The sequence below is a fragment of the Anolis carolinensis genome, chromosome 5 (assembly GCF_035594765.1).
Source record: "Anolis carolinensis isolate JA03-04 chromosome 5, rAnoCar3.1.pri, whole genome shotgun sequence".
In the NCBI taxonomy this organism is placed as follows: Eukaryota; Metazoa; Chordata; class Lepidosauria; order Squamata; family Dactyloidae; genus Anolis; species Anolis carolinensis.
Window position 1 is genome coordinate 150,948,915 of NC_085845.1, and position 21,896 is coordinate 150,970,810.

At 41.9% G+C, this 21,896-nt stretch overlaps 1 protein-coding gene across 2 annotated transcripts in view; it reads left to right on the forward strand.

Annotated features, from left to right (window-relative positions):
* Positions 1-21,896, forward strand: part of hmga2 (high mobility group AT-hook 2) — a 170,486-nt gene that overhangs the window by 135,082 nt on the left and 13,508 nt on the right. For both annotated transcript variants that reach the window (XM_062982573.1, XM_062982574.1), the window contains one exon: positions 12,129-12,161. In XM_062982573.1, coding sequence (XP_062838643.1) covers positions 12,129-12,161 — 33 coding nt within the window. The remainder of the gene's footprint in view (positions 1-12,128; positions 12,162-21,896) is intronic.

The window sequence follows — 21,896 nt, forward strand, 5'->3', positions numbered from 1 at the left end:
GGCTACGTGCAAGTTCCTGGCCAGTCCAAGTGCCTCTACTAACATCAGAACAGGTCACTTGCATAGCCAGCACAAAGAATGGGGGAAGAAACGTGCACACAACTAGGACATTTCTCCACCTTCCAGTGTCACATGGATACCTTTGCTAATGTAAAACTGTGGCATCTGCATGACCAAGAAGAAGAAGAAGAAGTGGAGGCACCCTATTCTGATGTCAGTAAAGGTGCATACAGTGAACAGGAGCTGCTACAGGGCTCTGTGAGAGCTCGAGATAGGAATGACAGTAATGGTGACACGGAGGAAGCAAGATATGTACAGTCCCACCAGAGTAATTGCACTCCCTGGTTATGTGAATAATAGCCTCAGGACTCATTTACACTGGGTTAAACTGCCTGGTGTAGTGATCCCATAATCATATTTCTTGGTTAAAAATCCTGTTTGCTTGCTTGCTTAACAAAAAGCATTAGCAGACATTCTTCAAAATTCAGTGGTCTTTCTCACATGACCACAGAATCTGATAATTTCAGAACTGGGAAACTTTTATTTTGGTGACTATTAATTCTCCTAGAACCCATAGCCACTGGCTGTGGGATCATGCAGACTACCATTGTCAATTCCAAAATCTTAAGAACTTGTTTTTCTATTAAAGCTCCCTGTTCCGTCCCCCAGGATGATGGTTTGCCTTACCTATTGGTCGTTTGTTTGTTTTCCCTCCTTTACATTTTGTTTGAGCCTCTGGCTGCAAAAGCCTAGGAAAAGTGGCTTGGAATCTGCAAGAGCTGGCTGCAGTTTTCTTTGCAGTGATTGGTCAAAGAGTGCAACATCTTAGGACCGCCCTTTTTACCAGGGTCTAGTCTCCATTTTGGAGCTTCATTCTGGCTATAGTCTTCCAACGTGCTGGAGCTGTGCAAAGCTAACTGGGACAAATCATCCTCAAAACCAGGCCAATCTAAGCCTATCCAAATTAGATAAGTATTGAATTATACTGATCTGGGATAGGAAATCTAGTTAGAGGAGCAGGGTTATTCTGTCGCTTCTAGAACTAATCTTTGCTGTAAAGATAGGGAAGGAAAGAGTTTCTCCTTCTAATATAGGCAGCGTGATTAGGGTATAGTGGTTTTATAATCACCTTTGCCTTCTGGAACCAGGGATAATTCTGCAACTAAAACCTATGGAAATTTGTTTCATTTTCTGCAACTTTAAGATCTGTGCCAGGTTGACAACCTTGTATGAATAAACATCCTTTTTTGAAGTTATCCAGACTCAGTCGTTCAATATCTATAGGACAGCTTATAGGGATTTGCAGTTCGCCCGGATAAAGGACAGCACGTTTCAGTTTTATAGTTTTTTATTGTCCGGCGGACGGCACAGTTTTGAGGTAGATCAGCGGTTTTTCCGCTTGAGCTAGCTTGCACGGCTTATAGTTTTTTATAGTTTAGGAAGTTTAGTTTAGGCCGCGGCTTTTCCGCCTGAGCTCAGTCTGCATACCTAAAGACTCTACCAGCGTCTGAGGCAGTGGAGCCCGCTCTCAGACCTGAAGGAGTCAAATAGTGGGGCTCTATTTCCTTGCTATTTGGCTCGCGTGTGCGCACGTGGCCCAGTGGCTTTCTGGGTTTGCACAGGCTGTGGAGTTCCCAGCAACGTCCAGGGCTCCCTCGGCGGTAGACCTCGAGCCGCGGAGCACCAGCGACAGTTCTTTGGCTGGCTCTGAGGCGTGAAGCCCACCAGAACCAGGCTAGAACCTGGACAGGCCTGGCAACGCTGCTGCGAGTTCGGCCGGAGCACTCGGCCGGCTTCGACCTACCTCATCGTCCTGCGGTGGTGACCTGCCTCATCGTCCTGCGGTGGTGACCTGCCTCATCGCCTGGCGGTGGTGACCTGCCTCATCGTCCTGCGGTGGTGACCTGCCTCATCGTCCTGCGGTGGTGACCTGCCTCATCGTCCTGCGGTGGTGACCTGCTTCATCGTCCTGCGGTGGTGACCTCCCTTCACAGCGGGGAGGAGGCGTCTCTTCTCTCCTCCTTTCCAAAGCCAGCCTCGGTGCTCCTTCGGCGGCAGGCCTCGAGCCGCGGAGCACAAGGTGCTTGAAAATTTGGCGAAGTCGCCATTTTGGCAGTTTACGTCACTCAGGCAAGGGAGGTATCAAGTGGCAAGTTGCTGTCAGTTGGCATTTTGCAGCTTGCCCACCAAAGTCTGGCGCCAAAGGTCACAATCTTTGTAAAGTATAGTTACTTAGTGATATATATTGCTATGGTTAAGTGCTGTGAATTGTATTATATATTGAATTTGCCTTTATTGTAAATTTACTTGCTGGTATGTTGTATTTGCTTTTGTTGTAAATTTACTTGCTATTAAGAATACATAATGTCTATGCAATTTCAAGATGATACAGATGGTATACCTCCTTCTGAGGCTGAAAGTAGGAATGAAAGGCCCCAAAGGATAAAGCACCCTTCAGCCAAGATGCTAGCCCATCTAATAGGTGAAAAGGAGCTCCTCCATGTGAGGTTAGGTTCGGCATGGGAGCGAATTGTAACATTAATGGACAGAATTGAGAGCTTGGGTATTACAAGGGTGCCATCCATATTACAGACAGACCTTGAAGAGACCTTCGGTATTTGGAGGGGTTTGGTGTCTAAGATAGTCCAGGTCCTCGAGCGCATTAACGCCAAGGATTCAGAGTTAGAAATAGTGAGTGTCTTAGCTGACACTAATGAGAAAGAAAATAAGGTGAGGGCAATTCTAGATGCCTTGGAATTTAGTTCTCCATCTGTTAATCTAAGGTCTGAGCCAAAAGGAAATCAGTCTTCCTTAAGCAGCCATGAGACCAATCTTTTAAAATCACCTGCTGTGGCACTTAGTCTTAAGTCCAACCGCTCTAGCCAGGTATCTAAACTAAGGGAGTGTGCATCATCTAAACATAGCCACTCTAGCAAGTCTTCTGCTGCTGGGAGTGCCATCTCTTCCCTAGCTGCCTTGCACATTAAGGAGGCTGCACGTCTAGAGCTAAAGAGCAAGGTAGCGGGGGCGGAGGCTGATGCTAAGGCAGCTGATCTCACCCTTCCCTTTAAAGAAGAAGAGCAACGACTGCAAATAGAACAGGCCCGTAGACAAAGCGAAATGCAAATGGAACAGGCCCAAAGGCAAGGTGAAATAGAAATGCTTAGAATAAGGATGGATGCTACTGCCAAAAAGGTAAGGGCTGAGACTTTGGCCAAGGCCCTAATTGAGCCACTCACAGAAGAAAATGTAAGTCAGTTGCCGAAGCAGGACCCTTCTTCCAAGGTGCTTGTGCATCTTAATAGCTTAAACAGCCAGTTTTCGGATGAGGAACAGGAAGACTTCTCTCCTTACCCAGAGCAGGGCCCCAAAGTCACTTTTGAGTTTCCTGCAGAGCAGAGCGTCATAGCGGGGAGCTCACCCTTGCTCGAGCTACCTGTGCCTCCTGCTAAATCCCTAGGTCAGTCAATCAGGGCCTCAAGGCCGAGTGCTAGTTGGCCCTTACAGACAGCTGCACAGGGAGCCACCGATTCGTCAGTGGTCGATGTCATCCCTCCAAGAGGCCAAAGGTTGACGCAAGGTGCACGGTGGGAGTCCACTCCACAACAGCAAACTCCTCAATTGTTCCCTTCGACGCCAGAGTCCCAGCTTGTCTCCATCATCAGAAGCCCCAGAAGAGATCTTAAGGACAAGGGTGTCGAAAAGTTTTCGGACAAGCCTGAGGAATTTCTTCTCTGGAAGGCCACCTTCCAGAGAGCAATCAGAGACTTAAAGTTATTGCCTGAGGAAGAACTGACTCTTCTGGCTGCATGGTTGGGCCCAGCCTCATCCTCACAAGTTAAGAATATCTACGCAGCCCACGTAGCCGATCCCGACAAAGCCCTGGAAAAGGCCTGGGCCAGGTTGCAGCAGAGGTATGGGGCCAGCACAGAGATTGAAGCATCTCTTATGGACAAGCTCCAAAGGTTCCCAGCTTTGAAACTCAAAGACTTCAAACTCTTGTGGGACCTCAGCGATCTCCTTACGGAATTAGAGTCGGCCAAGGAGAATCCAGAACTGCCCGGTTTGAAGTGCCTCGATCAGCACCTGTCCCAGAGGCAGATCTTGACCAAGCTGCCCTTCACTTTGCAAGAACGCTGGGGACAGGAGGTCTTCAACTACAAGGAGGCCCACTCCCAGGCATACCCTCCATTTTCTCATTTGGTCCAGTTCATCACCAGGGCGGCCAGAGAAAGGAATGATCCGCAGACGGGCCTCCCCACCTTATACCAAGGGACCCAGCCAGAGAAGGCACCTGAAGTGGACAAGAAACCACCTAGAGAGGCCAATAGACCTGTCAGCGTAAAGGCAGTCGAAACTCAACACAAGACTGACGAACCCAGGTCGGAGGTAAAAGAGTTGCTTTGCCCTATTCACCAAAAGCCTCACAGCTTGGCCAACTGCAGGGAGTTTAGTAGAAAGACATACAAAGAAAGGCAACAGCTAGTTCAAAGGCAGGGAATCTGCTTTAGATGCTGTGGAGCAACTCCACACTTTGCATCCAACTGCAAAGAAAACATCAAGTGTGAGAAATGCAACAGCCTCAAGCATTGCACCGCAATGCACAACTCCAATATCATCTCCCACCCCAAAGAGAACGCTTCACCAAAAGAAAAGTCAGCAGTCGAAGACACCGACAAGCCAGCCGCACCAGAGATGCAGGTGGAAGTTTCAGCAGTCGCCTGTACAGAGCTGTGTTCTGACTCGCACCAGTACAGAGTTTGTCATCCTATCTGCCTAGCGGATGTATATCCAGCCAAGAGCCCTTGGCTTAGAAAGAGACTCTATGTGGCCCTGGATTCACAGAGCGACGCCTCCCTGGCTACTCCAGAGTTCTTCCGCATGTTTGACCTTAAAACCAAGATGGTCGACTACACTATGACTACGTGTGCAGGAAAAAAGAAGTTGCAGGGTCGCATAGCATCTGGCTTCGTTGTCTCCTCTTGCGACCAGAAGAGACAGTTCAAGTTGCCAGACCTGATTGAGTGTTCCTCTATTCCCCGGAACAAAAGGCAGACTGTCACCAGAGAAGTTGTGGAGGCTCATCCACATTTGCGACGGTTAAAGAATGCTATACCAGCCTTTCGGCCAGATGTGGACATTGCCCTTTTGCTTGGCTCGGACTGCCCGAGCTTGTTCTGTGTGAACGACCAAGTTAAAGGACCTCCAGGTGCACCTATCGCACAACAATTGCCATTAGGCTGGACAGTCATAGGCCCAGTGTGCATAAACAAGATGCACCCACCATCGTCGTTGGACTCCAATCAAGCACAGGTGCTTAAAGGTGGACGTCCTACACTTGTGCGCAGTTGCCTAAGTCACATCTCAGTCTACTGCCAAGGAATAACTCCAGAGTATTCCTCCACCTTCAAAGTCTCTGAGAGAGACGAAGCCACAGCGCTCTCGAAAGATGAGCAAAGGTTTTCGGACATTATGAATGCTCAAGTCTCACGAAGTGCAGAGGTGAAAGCCTGCAAATCAACCACAGAAATCAAGATGGGCCAAAGATCTTGCCTGGAACCACACCGTTTTGAACATTTTTCAGAGTGGCACAGTCTTCTTAGAGCAGTTGCTAGGCTTATACATCGTTTAGCTTGCAAAGATAGTGAGCCTTTACAGGTCCAGGATATGATAAAGGCTAAGAGCGTCATATTCAAGTCAGTGCAGAGATCTGCTTTCAAGCAGGAAATAGCTAGGCTAGAGCAAGGGCTCAACATCCCTAATCAAAGTCTTCTAAATGAGTTAAACCCATTTCTAGACAAGGAGGGTATTTTGAGAGTTGGAGGAAGGTTAGCCAAAGCTAAACTCAAGGCGTGCATAAAAAACCCCATCATCATACCCCCTAATAGTCACACTGCATTGCTGCTCGTTCGGCATCACCATGAAAGGATCCATCATCAGGGTAGAACTCTAACTGAGGCAGCCCTTAGAAATGAAGGTCTGTGGGTAGTTAATGCCAAAAGGTTGGTCAACAGTTGTATTTTCAAATGTGTCAAATGTCGGCGACTCAGACGAAACTGTCAAAGTCAGTTGATGGCAGAACTACCTCAGGATAGGACTTTGACAGACCCACCTTTTTCCCATGTGGGAATCGATGTGTTTGGTCCTTGGGAGGTTGTCACTAGGAAAACCAGGGGTGGTGTTGTAAATAACAAGAGGTGGGCAGTTTTGTTTACTTGTTTAGTAATACGAGCTGTCCATATAGAAGTCATAGAAGGGATGGACACTTCATCATTTTTAAACGCATTGAAAAGGTTCATAGCCCTCAGAGGGCCAATTAAGTCAATTCGGTCGGACTGTGGCACCAATTTTGTAGGTGCGACCAAAGAACTCAATTGTGTGTCTAGGTTTGGGAGAGACCCAAAGGTTCAGAACTTTACGAATACTGAACAAATTATGTGGACTTTCAATGTTCCTCACGCCTCCCATATGGGTGGTGTTTGGGAGAGGATGATTGGTATTAGTCGCAAAATCCTTAATGCCATGTTTTTGAGTCATAGGTCATTGACGCATGATGTTTTGGTGACACTTATGGCGGAAGTTACCGCAATTATCAACAACCGGCCGCTGGTTCCCCTTACCAGTGACCCTGAGAACTTACAACCACTGACTCCTGCACTTATTTTGACACAAAAGGTGCCAGGATGGAAGGACGTCATGTTGCCAGTTCCGGACGGAACTCACCGTGCCCTGTGGAAACAGGTGCAGTCCTTGGCCAACCACTTTTGGAAAAGGTGGAAAGCTGAGTACTTAAGCCAGCTTCAAGCTAGAAGAATCTGGCAAAGCCCACAGGACAACATTGAGGTTAACAACGTTGTGTTGTTAAAGGACAAAGACTTGCCCCGCCATGCGTGGCCCATGGGCATTGTATTAAAGACCTTTCCTTGCCCGGACGGTAAGGTCAGGAAAGTTCAATTAAAGACTTGCAACAGAGGCAAAGTGTCCATTTTGGACAGACCAATTAGTGACCTCGTGTTGCTTATTGGAGATGTTTAAAGTTCTAGTGTTTGTATTGTTGTGTATACAAAGGTGTTTGTATGTTTTTGATTGGTAAATTCCCACATCCTGGGAATTTAGCGGGGAGTGTTCCGTCCCCCAGGATGATGGTTTGCCTTACCTATTGGTCGTTTGTTTGTTTTCCCTCCTTTACATTTTGTTTGAGCCTCTGGCTGCAAAAGCCTAGGAAAAGTGGCTTGGAATCTGCAAGAGCTGGCTGCAGTTTTCTTTGCAGTGATTGGTCAAAGAGTGCAACATCTTAGGACCGCCCTTTTTACCAGGGTCTAGTCTCCATTTTGGAGCTTCATTCTGGCTATAGTCTTCCAACGTGCTGGAGCTGTGCAAAGCTAACTGGGACAAATCATCCTCAAAACCAGGCCAATCTAAGCCTATCCAAATTAGATAAGTATTGAATTATACTGATCTGGGATAGGAAATCTAGTTAGAGGAGCAGGGTTATTCTGTCGCTTCTAGAACTAATCTTTGCTGTAAAGATAGGGAAGGAAAGAGTTTCTCCTTCTAATATAGGCAGCGTGATTAGGGTATAGTGGTTTTATAATCACCTTTGCCTTCTGGAACCAGGGATAATTCTGCAACTAAAACCTATGGAAATTTGTTTCATTTTCTGCAACTTTAAGATCTGTGCCAGGTTGACAACCTTGTATGAATAAACATCCTTTTTTGAAGTTATCCAGACTCAGTCGTTCAATATCTATAGGACAGCTTATAGGGATTTGCAGTTCGCCCGGATAAAGGACAGCACGTTTCAGTTTTATAGTTTTTTATTGTCCGGCGGACGGCACACTCCCAGAAATCTGCAATCAGCATGCCCACAAATTCTATCTGGATTATTATGGGAGTTATAGTCAAAAAAGTCAGTCTCTCCCCCACCCCCTATCCTATAGAAACATTCAAGGCTGTGCATTTCCAAAAGCCTTGTTCTTTTTTTAATAATTTCAATCATTAGTGTGCCTTCTACCTCTTCCTTCTGATTACACCTGTGTGTATGTTTACTCCAAAACCACATCAAATCCACAGACATTCTTACAGGCTGACTGTTTCTACTGCTCAGAAATCCCCCAGTTTCTTGGCCGAGTACCCTGCATTCATGTGACTCTTGCACACTGCAGCTCAATGAAATCTTCTGAAACAGCTGCCAGCTCACCAAATTTTCCATGAATTAGGTCCTGACACTTCAATGAGAGGAAAGACAATGTCTGAAACGAAGCCAGCCCTGGCTGGCTGCCTAGTATGTGTCACAGTAATTCTACCAGCTGCCCTTCTACACAGCACTTCATACTTTACAGACCACCAAGCAGAGATCCCTGAATAATTCAGTGCTGTTTGGGCTTGGGGCTGACAGTATGTTTTCTCAGTCCCTGGCACCCAGTGGCTCCAGACTGGACCCAGAAAGTTTTTTTGTGAGTTTGTTTTTAGCATGTTTTTATTTTTATGAATGGCTGTAGAAGAGGAGTCTGACTGAACCAAGGGCACAATACTACAGCCATTCATGAGAAAAGCAAAAAGAAAACATTGTGCCTTGACTGATTGGATACAGACCAAGGTTTCTATGAATCTTACTCATTCAGGACTTTTGCTGTCTGAAATGCTGATAGCAGCTTCACCAGCTAGATTACAATTTGCAGCTTTAAAAGTGTCAACTGGTGATCTTAATAAATAAAGATTGGCTGTGTTTTTACAAATCGCTTGCGGTTCATTTTTTTCTTTCCTCTTTCTTGCAGTTTCTCGCTTTTTTTTCTTCAGAATTTGGAAATGCTTTTTTTATCACAGCTCCAGGGCTTTCCCTGTCATCACCACCAGTGGTCATGCTGGCTGTGGGATTCTGGGAAATGTAGTCCAAAAAAGCAACCTTCTGAACAACAACACTTTCCCACAACACTTTAAATTGCAGCCTGAAGAGAGTGAGGCAGCAGAAAGCTCACATATTTTCATCTTTCCGTCAACATACTGATCTGGAAAGAAGAAGAGCAACAAAATTTTGTTGTCTCCAAACCACTTATGTGGTTTCAGGTTTTTAAAGGGGAAAGTATGGCTATTTAAGTTTTTAAGCAGGGAAGAGCTCTTTTAGCTGCAATTGTTGACATATAATAATATAGAATCTTGCACACAATAGAACTCATGGTATGGTTTTGAGGCCTCCGGTGGCACAGCGAGTTAAACCGCTGAGCTGCTGAACCTGCTGACCAGTTAAATCCGGGGAGTGGGGTGAGCTCCTGCTGTTAGCCCCAGTTTCTGCCAACCTAGCAGGTTGAAAACAGGCAAATGTGAGTAAATCAGTAGGTACCGCTCTGGTGGAAAGGTAATGACGCTCCACGCAGTCATGCCAGCCACATGACCTTGGAGGTGTCTATGGACAACGCCAGCTCTTTGGCTTAGAAATGGAGATGAGCACCAGTTCCTAGAGGTGGACAGAACTAGGCTTAATGTCGGGGGGAAACCTTTACCTTTACCTATAGTTTTGAAGTTGGAGAAGAATTCTGTGGGATTTCCTTGGTAGAGAGTGTTGTAGATAAATAGGTGCTCTGTTTGAATAAGAACTCTCATTTGGCACGGCTGGAATTTTTTTCTGAAATTTTGGAGTGCCTCCTTCTCTGATGCCAGTGAAGGCTTGCTTCACGTGTTTATTGCTATACACTAATTCAGTGTTCTTTAAAGTTTCTACTAAGAACCTATTAAAATATTACAGACTCCAGATAAAGGAAGTCAACACCACCCAACGCACACACACACACGCACACACAAAACCACACCACATTTGCATATTGCATTACACAACATTACACACATGGACCACAATTCTGGAAAGGCTACGTGCATTTTCTGGTTACCTAACCACATAGCAGGTTTTGTTACCATGCTAAGATCCATGAGTAGTGATGGTGATGGAACTGACATATCCTTGTTGTTTGAAACAACAGACACACAGTTATACCAACACATCTAATGTGTTTTGAATTCCTGTCCAATTGACTGTAATCAAAGAGATTTTGAGCAAGAATTCATGAGTAGATTTTCTTTCCACATAGGAGCTGCACATTGTTATTATCAGGTCTAGATTTAAAGCTACTGACAACGTGAAACTATGTTAGGAATTCTCAAGTCTTTCACTGTAGCTGAAGATGATTAACTTCCCCCAGTCCAGTAAATATGTATTTGATTTTGAGCCAGTATGCAATATTCACAATACTTCAGCCTAGGCCGGAGCTCTTCCATCTCATGTTGTAGCAAAATTTAAAGATCAGCACAAAGTGTATAGGAGCATTGTGTGGTTTCTGGGCTGTATGGCCATCTTCTAACAAGCATTTTCTCCTGACGTTTTGCCTGCATCTGTGGCTGGCATGTTCAGAGATGTATATTTTCTGCATCAGGAGATTCTATGGTAATGATGTACAAGCAAACCATTTTGCAGTCTCCCAGGGTTCTGTAGCTTAGTAAGCAAAACAGTTGCTCTCCAGAGTTCACACTACTATTCAGTGTTCGCTTAATACAGTAATCCAAAATTATTTTGATTTATTCTTCATTTCCAGGGAGGAATTACAAGGAGCAAAGTTTAACTGGTCATAAAGAGTAATAACTAGCCAAATTTGGGTGCTATGAAATAATTTGCTTTAAAGGAGGGACTGAAAGCAATGAATGAATTCAGTTGGCAAGGAAGAGAGAACAATTAAGGAGAAAGGGGTAGCACTCTGTCCAAATGAGAGGCATTTCTTTTTTGAACATGTGAAGTAATAGATAAGAAAACAATTTTCTCAACTTATTTCCTTCACAGCTGTGTAGGTATAGTTGCCAGGTCCCACAAATTTGCTAACAGAATAAGCCAGAAGTTGCAAGTAGCCTTGGGCAGTAAAATTCTTATTTTTATCTTTCAAAAAACAAACAATGTTGCAGATGGGATGTAGGTATAGGATCATGGTCAAAGCAGGGTGGTAGCAGGTTTGCCTATGAGCTAAACATAGTTCTGTTGCATCCTCTATCCGTTACCCCCAGACATATATTTGTAGCTTTTTAGATGTTCTATAGCTACCCAGTGTGTAGACATATCTAGCTAATACAAACGTCTTATTGAGTCCTTGTTGGGATACCATATATGGCTAGTCAACTGCATTTGCTTTAGTGAATTTTAAGTTGTACTTTATGCATTAGGAAGCATGATACTTTTTAGAAACATTGAAACCAGTCTCAGACTGCACACATTATCATTTGAATTATAAGGGCAGAATAATGGCAACTGAAGTGTGTTGGTAACATGTCTAGAAACTGGAGTTCTAGATGCTTCCAAAAAATCTGTTATGCAGTCCAACTTCCCTGGTCTGTGGGGACGTTTGTATAAGCTGACCTGCTTCTAAGCTCCTTATGTAGTGACTGAACCTCCCCATTTCGGTAACCTTTGAGTTCATTGTGTTAAGCTATCCCCATATGTACAAATGAACTGAATTGAGCCTTATTCAAAAGTCATAGTATTTCAGTCTTCATTTTGATAAAGTGAAGAGAAGTCTTCCTACAAATACATTTTTAAGAGATGCAAATACACGTGATTTATAGGACTGCAGGGAGGGAGAATAATGTTGTACACAAATATGGATGACTTTAAAAACATCTTTTTAGCTTGATCACTATGTCACCACAGGGCTGTTGAGGATTCTGTAAGGTATTGCTCAACTGTTTCTAGTATTCTGTAAACAGCAGTGGAGCCCTCTTGAAAATCCGCTGGTCAAATGTTTCAAAGTGGCATTTCCTTCAAACATTATTTTCATGGAAATGAGGCATGAATTATGTGCTATTAAGCTGAACCAAACATGAAGAATCTACAACTGCTAACAAACTTCCCAGCTATATTATTGATATGGACTTCAACAAAGTGAGATTACCTATTCTTGCCTAATTTATTTAACACAAAAGAAATATATAACCATTTATTTTAAAACATTTGTGTGTGGGGGGGGGGGGTTATTTCTAACAAAGGAGGTTGAGTCCCCCCCACACCACATATTATTTGTACCAGAAAGTACAGCAATTTATTTTCAAATGAATTATCTAAATTGCAACTCCTTTCTTTTCTTTCTTTCTTTCAGCCACAGCAGGTGGTCCAGAAGAAGCCAACTCAGGTAAGAAATCTATTTGGTGTGTGTATAAACATTTATTTACTTCTGCAGATAGGTAATGCTAGTCTATCTTACTGATATGTAATGAACTGAAAATTGGATTTTGAATTACAGGCAAATAATAAAAATAATTTTATTCAGATTTCTAGGAAAGTCCGACTTCTGTAATGGTAAATGTATTTTGTGGTTTACAGCCCACTCCAGCAAGCCCATGAAATCCCCTTATGGCTCAAGGCAAGGCACAACATACATCATAATATTAAAATATTTATTTATTTCAAGCATTTATATCCTGTCCTTCTCACCCCCGAGGGGGGGACTCAGGGCGACCTTACAATTAGCAATCATTAGATGCTGAACGACATAGTATAAAAACATAGTGTATAAAAAACGGTTACAACTAAAACAATTAACATTAGTTCTTTCCATTAAAAGCACATATTAAAACGTAGTTCTATAAAATACATATTAAAATACATGGAACAAAAGTTGAAATGCAATAAACATGGAATGTGTATTTAAAATGTATAACTAATAACAGGAATAGATAGGTTTTCGGTTGTCTTTTAAATTCTGTCATTTAGCTGTCAGATCTCTTCCAGCACATCTTCCAGCAGGCCAGAGTTCCTATATATATAACTAGCTGTGCCCTGCCACGCGTTGCTGTGGCCAATTGGAATTGCAGTGAATAGCCTCGCTGCTTCAAAGCCTGGCCGATTTCTACATAGGGTATCCTTGCTAGGCCAGGTTGAATGAGATGAAGTAGCCTCGTGGTTTCCAAAGTCTGGCTTTGAAGGTGCAAGGCTGTTCAGTGTTAATCAAGGTGGGCCACAAAGGGCTTGATATATGTGTGGAATAACTTGCAGTGTGGTAGAAAGAACTGTTGTCTGGTTGAGGCAAGTGTTGCCATGGATCTCCTTGATTAGCATTGAATAGGCATGCAGCTTCAAGGTCTGCCTGGTTAGTACCTGGAAGAATCCTTTACTGGGATGTGTTAGCTGGGTGTGATTATTTAAGTTGTTTAGCATTGAATGGTCTTGTAGCTTCCAAGCCTGGCTGCTTCCTGCCTGAGAGAATCCTTTGTTGGGAGGTGTTAGCTGGGCCTGGTTGTTTCCTGTGTGGAATTCCCCTGTGTTCTGAGTGTTGTTGTTTATTTAGTGTCCTGATTTTAGAGATTATATTGTTGTGTATTGTTTATTAGAGCACAGTAATTATTACACATTATATTGATAATATTATATGATTTGCCTGGAACAGGATTATATGAGGCCCCTTCTACACAATGGTTTAAAATCCACACTTAAGTGGTGTTTTTTGTTTTGTTTTGTTTTTGCGGTTTTTTTTTGCTGTGATGGTGGCTCCGGTAGCTGAGGGGGGGGGGGAAGTGTTGGGGGTTTTTTTAAGAGAAAGGGGGCTGGGCGTGTTTTTGTCTCCGGGATGGTGTGGAGGGTGTGGGAAATGGCAGCAACGTTTGTGGTGTGAAAAGGATTGCGCAGGAGAGGGGCTGTTGAAGGGAGGGGTGGGGGTTGTGCTGTCTGTGCTCGGACTGGCCTTTGGCGCAGGCGCAGATGGAACATTCCAGTTTTGGGGGGGGGGGTTTGGCCCCATGGAGGTTAGGGATGTGTAGTTTGTTTGTAAGAACGTAGAGACGTGGATGAGGGGTTGTGTTGTCAATTTTCTAGGTTGGGGGGCCTTTAGTTTTGTTGTTTTGGCGGTGGAGCGATGCCATTCTCCTTTTATACATATAGAAAGATGCTCACTGAGACAGTTTCAACAGCTCCATAACTGCTAGTCTAGTATATTTCTTCTCACATCTCAGCAATTTTGAATGTAGCAATTTCTTCACTATTTCACCGTATTCCTGTCAGTTGGCATAATTACGCCTGCACATTATGATAAAGAGAAAAAAAATCTGACTCCAGGCAGCTTAGGAAACAATTTTGACTGCCATCCCCTTGCTACTACTATGCATGACACTCTAGTCACTTCTTTGGCAAACTAACTTCTTACAGAATGGCCTTGAAACAGAGCACTTTACTTGAATAATTGTTCTGTGTTGATTAGCAAACTCATCCATTGACTGAAGACGGCACTGTAGACATTGATACTGATTTAGTGTAACATCTGGTAATTGAAGATACTACTGCTAGATTTAAATTGACTATGATTAATTAATTTGACTAAAATTAATGGAATTGTCTAGGATTCCATACCACCTCTAAATTTCAGAAGGTTTTGACCTCTAATCTGTTTTGGAAAAGCATGGACAAAAGAATGACAATTCTGCAATAGAGATTAGTTTGAATGAAAGCCTTGAAGCGTTATTTTTAAAGGTTAGCAAGGTCTTCCAGACTCTAATAAATGCCCTGCCTCAGAATGATGAGAATCCTGATACAGTTCATTTGCTATTACTGAGCCTTGCTACTCCCTTTTGTTTTGTACTACTAAAATGGTCTTTAAAGGTAAATAGTTCATACTGAAAATTAACAAGAACATGAGCTCACTCAGGCTTCCTAATCAGAGCTGTCTGAGGAAATAGTGATAAAATATAAACATAGAGACTATATGGAAGTTCATGGAGGATAATGTAAATCTTATACTACATTGAGAGGAATCACTTCCTTTTCCATCTGTTTCCTTCAAAATATCCTCACAGATGGTTTTTCCATAAAGATTTATGGATTGAATTAGAAATATATCCAGCAGTCAGGCTTTGAGATGCCATACGCAAGCCTTGTAGTACCAGAGTGTTTGTTGCAATTTGGAGCAACAACCTTGGTTCCTCTAAACTCTAGACAGGAAGTGCAGAAAGGCATAAGGCAGTCAGCCAGCAACCCTGGAACACAGAGATTTGAAAGCAAAAAACAAGTAAACTGTCCTGTCTTTGGGGCAGTAAAACTTCAAATTTTCCTGCAAGGTCTAATGCTTACAATTTATCGATAGCTGACAACTAGATGTGCTGTATTTTGCGGTAAAATACAAAATATATACAGTAAAATATACTGTATATGTAAAATTTATTCCCTGCAGTGGCTTCTAAAGAAAGTCGTGTGTGTGGAATCAACCAATTTGGCAAAATATACTCCAGATAACACGAACTGTTCTCAGGAGATGGGGGATCAGATTTATTCTGACTTATTGATTTGTAATATGGATGCCATTGAAAAATTTGTTCTGTTTTGTTAGGCATAATGTCTTAGTTCTTAAATATTCCAGTGGCAACTGCTGCATCACCCACATAAAATAAGTATTCATAACATCATAACTACTATCTTCAACTACATATCTAGAACTTATGGAGGAAGTAACCATCAGCTGGAATATTTTGGAACATCTGGAGCAAAATCGAATAAGCTGTGCACAATTCCATATAAGAGACAAGGGTTGGGAGAGCAAAAATACTGAATGCCAATAGGATGAATGAAGCCTAGAGGAAGTTATAGGGTAAAAAGAATAAGGAGAGAGATTAAGAAGAAGAGTAGAATTAGATGTTGGGAAAAATGATCAGACAAATTTGGGAGTGCAAAGTTTTTTGTCTCAAAGTAATAAATAATAGTACATTACCTTGAAAAACAATGAGTAAAACCCAGCATGCAACTTTCTTTTTAAAAATGGCCCAAGTTAGCCCAAGAAACCCAGGTTGAGCAGAAATTGCTTTTATCGATACGAAGCTGTGAGGATGTAGGAAAAATGTAGACGTAGATTCTCCTTAAAAATCAAGGAGAATAACTTGCACAGGAGGTGGGGCAGTAAGATACTGAGGTATGCCACTTGCTATTACCTGAATAGAAATATACAGAACACATTGTATTGCTGAAGGCACATTTTGTATATGGGACACATAACAACAACAACAGCAACAACATCAACAACTTTTTCTTATATCTCTCCCCGAAGGGACTCAGGTCGGCTTACATGGGGACCAAGCCCAGTAATATAACAATAAAATACAATAACATAAAATACATGTCATTTATGATGAATTAATACATAAAATGTATAAAATATCATAAAAACATACACTCAACAACAGCCGATAACCAATAACCAATAGCCGTGCGCAATGGGCGTGTACAAAGATTGGAGGCAAGGCAATAAATTATACATGTGCAATAGATTGCAAGATCACTAATAAGATAGGCCAGTAATAAAGTGCAGTGGCTGGGTACAAGTGGAGGTAAAAGGACTTAGTCAAATTGTGCCGAATTCGTCAAAAGCACATTGAAATAACCAGGTCTTTTAGAAATGTGGCCAAGGTGGGGGCTAGTCTAATTTCTCTTGCGAGGGAGTTCCAGAGCCAGGAGGCCACCACTGAGAAGACCCTCTCCTTCATCCCCACCAACCGTGTTTGAGACAGCAGAGAGAGCAAGAGAAGGGCCTCCCCAGCAGATCTTAAAGCTCATGCAGGTTCATAGTAGAAAATGCAATTGCAAAGATAGGCTGGGCCCAAACCATTTAGGGCAGGGGTCTCCAAACTAAGGCCCATGGGACGGATGTGGTCCTCAAGGTTATTTACCTGGCCCCTGCCCTCAGTTTTAGACATAGGCTTGCCCAAAGTCTGAAATGCCTTGAAGGCACACAACAACAATCCTAATTAACTTGACTATCTTAGTGGCCAGAAGCAGGCCCACACTTCCCATTGAAATCCTGATAGGTTTATATTGGTTAAAATTGTTCTTATTTTTAAATACTGTATTGTTCTTTCATTGTTGTTGGGGTTTTTTGCACTACAAATAAGACGTGTGCAATGTGCATAGGAATTTGTTCATATTTTTTTCAAATGATAATTTGGCCCCTCAACAGTCTGAAGGATTGTGGACCAGTCCTCTGCTTAAAAAGTTTGAAGACTCCTGATTTAGGGCTTTATAAGTGATAACCAGCACCTTGAATTGGGACCAGAAACTTATCGGCAGCCAGTGGAGCTGTTTTAATACGGGAGTTGTCCGCTCCCTATAATTCACTCCCGTGAACAACCTGGCTGCCTCCTGTTGTACTAATTGGAGCTTCTAGGCCATCTTCAAAGGCAGCCCCATGTAGACTGCATTGCAGTAATCCAACCTGGAGGTAACTAAGGCATGGACCACCGTGGCCAAGTCAGATTTCTTGAGGTATGGTCACTGTTGGCACACAAGCTTTAACTGTGCAAAGGCCCTCCTGGCCACCACCGACACCTAAGCTTCAAGTGTCAGTGCTGAGTCCAGGAGGACCCCCAAACTGTGGACATGTGACTTCAGGGGGAGTGTAACCCTGTCAAGCACAGGTTGCCACCCAATACCCCGAACGGTCATGTGACTGACAACACTGAATTGGGATTTTGCTTCTCTGGATGCACCTATTTTCAAGCAAATTTTGATTAGCTTAATGGGCTTTTAAACCAAACCCTTATACTTTTTGTTATCTTAATTAAACTGCCAACTTTGTTCTGAAACTATGAAAAATATAGCAGAGTCCCATCCCTTTTTAACAAAGTTCTACAAATGTCATTATCTTTTAGCTTTTAGACATGTTGTAGGGCAAACTCATTCACTAAATCGTCCTTTAGGGACAGATGCTTTCTAGCTTAAGTCCATGAAGACACTATGTAAAATTTACAGTTGCAGAGTTCTGAGAACTTCCTATCTTGCAGCTGGAGAATACAATAGCAGGTTCCAGTGGGAAGTGATATTATCTCACTATAGTAATACAAACTCTTAAATCATGAGATATGTGTATGTCCATGTGATGGCTGTGGAAATAATTTATAACATCAGGATAGACTCCTGCTGTGTTTGGGAAATGATATCAGCTCAACTTGCAAGCCACCAGTAAGTTTAAAATGGTATTTGACAACAATAACAAAAAAGGATATATGTGCTGATACCCAAATGAAAATTCCATGTGCCCATCCTACACTGATGCTTTTTCAGTTGCTAAAAGGCAATTAATCTTTCTAGTAAAATCTGTTGTACTTTTTTCCTTAAGTTACAAAACCAGGTTTAGAGAAAGTCCAGTTTCTTAATTTAAAAAATGTATGCAATAGCTGTATCCTTAGCCATAATGCCATATGGGTAAATTGTATTGTAAAATAATATAAAGGAAATACTCATTTTAGAAGGAAATCATTAAAAACATCAAACACCTTTTTTAAAGGATGTTGCTTTGATCACTTCTGAAACATAAAAATAACAAGCATCTATAAATAACTCTCTTGAATGATCAAATATCATGTACAAAACATTTGCTGCAAACAGAGGTTGTTAGGATATCTAGTGGTGGTATATCAAAGTTATATCTTGCTTCTAAGTCTAATTGGCTGAAAATTTATATTGCATTGGAAGAGTATAAGGCTCTGCCTACACAGGGCTTTCTCTTCTGCCTCTTGCAGAACAAAACAACCCTGAAGCCAGGAGACAAGAACAGTACAGTGAAGGAATCGGGAGGACAGTATCTGCTTTCTTCTTCTGGCTGTAGATCTGTGGCTGGATACTTCTGGTGCCCTCAGCTTTCTTCTTGTGCTGAGAACTGCAGTTCAGAATGTTGCACAAAGAGGCACTAAACACCTACTTCCACAATATTCAAAAATTCCCTACTATATACCTTGGCATAAACCCAAGTTACTCAGGACAATGCCACCAGTACATTTTTAAATTGGGCATATTTCATTTCTCAAAACCACCACTACTTCAAAGCCTTTTTAAAATAACATAAAAGATTGGCTAAAAATGAAGCCAGAAATGGTGTGATGTCACTTTCAATAGCATTAGGTCCATGGAGTGTGTGTGAAATGTGCCCGTCTCTGCAGTTGCTCACTCTACTTTAAATCATAAGCTTAAGTCCAACTAACAGTTTTAACTACAGTAGCCCAGTTGAATCAGTATGATTTAAATATATGGTGACTCACTGATTCAGTGGAACTAATGTAATGAGGACTACCAGCAACATTCAAGCTATCAGATCATAGAGTTGCAAAGGTAGTATAGGTCTCAAGTGTCACCTAGTCTAACCTCCTGTAAGTGCAGAAATCCCATGTTAAACCTTACCTGGTGAGATGTTGATTTAATAACTTTCAGCAGAGGAGAGAATCCACTATCCTCCAAAGTAATCTGTTCTCACTATTAGGAAGTTTTTTTTCCTGTTCAGTTGGAATCTCCATCCTGAGATTTTGGAGAGCACTTGGCATTGATTGCAAGGTGTTTTCTTTTGTAGTATTTTCTTTGTCATTATCATAACTTTTAATAACATTCAGAGTGACTGTTCTCAGAATCAGTTTCTCAGTATTATGTTAGAATACTGAAATGGCAGTACAAATGCTTTTTTAGGGTCATAGGTCAGAAATCTGATACAATCGATTGTATTATCGATTTTCTTGCAGGGAAAATACATTTACGTAGCCTTTCAGATATGATTTTAATACTGTATTTTCAAGTATGAAAATTAATATCTTTGTACAGGAAGCCGAGTACAGTGCAACTCCTGTATCCATAGGGGATATATTCCTGGACTTTGCATGGATACAAAAAACCCTGCAGATAATAGTGAACACTGTTGAAAATGAAGGACTTTTGGCCCAATAATAGCATAGAGTCATTCTAGAGCAGTGGTTCTTAAACTGTGAGTCCCGATCCCAAATGGGGTCCTCTTAGCTCATGTTGGGATCACTAAAAATTAGCCAACAGTAAAAGATTTCGGAACATCACCCATTGCACAAATCTATTAACAACATGAAGTGTTTACAGTTGACTCTACAGTAAATGCTTCAGCTATACTCCAAGGAGCCACAGTGGTGCTATGGGTTAAACCCTTGTTCCGACTGAACTGCTGACCTGAAGGTTGGATTGCTGACATGAAGGTTGCCGGTTCAGATCCGCAAGACTAAGTGAGCTCCCATCAGTCAGCTCTAGCTTGCGGGGACATGAGAGAAGCCTCCCAGCTAACACATCTGGACATCCCCTGGGCAACGTCTCTGTAGACAGCCAGTTCTCTCACATCAGAAGCGACTTGCAGTGTGTTCTCAAGTCGCTTCTGACATGATTTTTTAAAAAGCTCTACTTCACAAAAAGGAAAAATCTGTTTAGTAAGTCTTGCAAATGCAGATTTATCAGCAAATGTTTGATTTTTAAACCCATTTTATATTACTGTATATCTGGAGTTATGTAAAAAATTTCTCAGGTGGAAAGGGGTCATGAATAGACAAAGTGTAAGAAGCCCTGTGCTATAGAATCTTAAAATGCCTAGAAGACATCATTTGAAGGATCTGGATAAATGAAGTCATGGATACCAGCCCCATGGATATGGGCGCCATACTATAGAAGAAGGAAAACGTAGCAACAACCTATAGTCAGAGTTTGGAAGCATAAACATTTAGAAGTTATAGGAAACTGTTAAGTTGTCCTTAATAACATATATGGGTGTTCATGTTTTGGAACTCTTGCCCTCTTTCATGGCTGTTTGGAGTCTTTGTTTCCATAAACCACTGAGAGTTCCATAAACAAAGACAACTGCTACTTTGACATAAAGACAAATGGCTTTGGCACATGGAAACACAGAGCCAGTTCATACAACAGTTTCTTACACAAATCTCCCTGCTCCACCTCCCTTAGCTCTCAGGTGAACTGATACTCAAAATCTGTAGGAAAAATCTCACCAAAAGGGAGATGGTTCTTGATGTGGTGAACCACAGTACAGACCTGGATTTCTGCTTTCGTAGCATTGTGACAATGTATTCAGTGCAGAAAGAAGCACACTAGAAGAAGTAGAAACATCCAGACATATATTAACATAGCTTGTTTAGCAAAGTATAGTATGTTTTTAATCAACCAAATTGCAGCATTTTGTTCCTGTTCTTTTTCAGTATGATCAAAGTTAGCAGGAATATGAAAAAATCAAAAACCTGGGAAACTCATTGCTTTATGTTATATTATAACATTATTTCAGCAATAGATCATAAAGACATTTTTTGGGATTTGTTGTTGTTGTAACAGGGTAGCCTATAAATAATGTATATTCAGTAACCAAAACCATAATTATTTCAATAGAAGTTTACAATTAATTTGAGGATTTATTATTATTAATTTTAATTTAAAATGTTAATTTTAAGTAGGGCTGTATATTCAGCCTAAAGCCTTCCAGGGGGTTTTTAAAATAAAAAGCTGCTTAATTTACCAATAGTTAAAAGGGGGTGTGGAGAAGAAAGAAGTCTTATTCTGTGCAACATTTCTGCGATTTTGAAAACCTTTTTCCTGCTTCAATGAGTTACTCAGTAGTCATACATTCAGCATTCATCTAGGAAAATATTTTCATTGCCCCCATTTTTAGATTACTTTTCATTACAGTCACCTTGCTTAGTCAGAAACTAAACATCAAACTCAGACTTTAATATAAGGGGAGGGGGAGCACAACCCCTGATCAGTTGTCAGGCAAAGAAAAACCCTCTTGGGCCTTACCAAAAACCGAAAAGTCTACTTTGTTGGACAACTCCAAGAATACCCTAACATTTATAGCCATGGCCATGCTGCATGTGGATTCTGAAAGATGGTCTAAATTAACACAATCCATAGTCATACATACAATGTAGATAAACTTGTATTACTCAGGCTCTGTTTTACTGTTCCTTGTGAAAATTATATACCGTATATGGTAAGTTCAGTAAAAGGTCTTAAAGAATATGAATTCAGTAACAAAACCCTTCAGTTCTGTTTTAAAGCATGGTGGAAGCCTTTCTTCTCCTTGTGTTAACCCCAATATCACCACAAGATACTA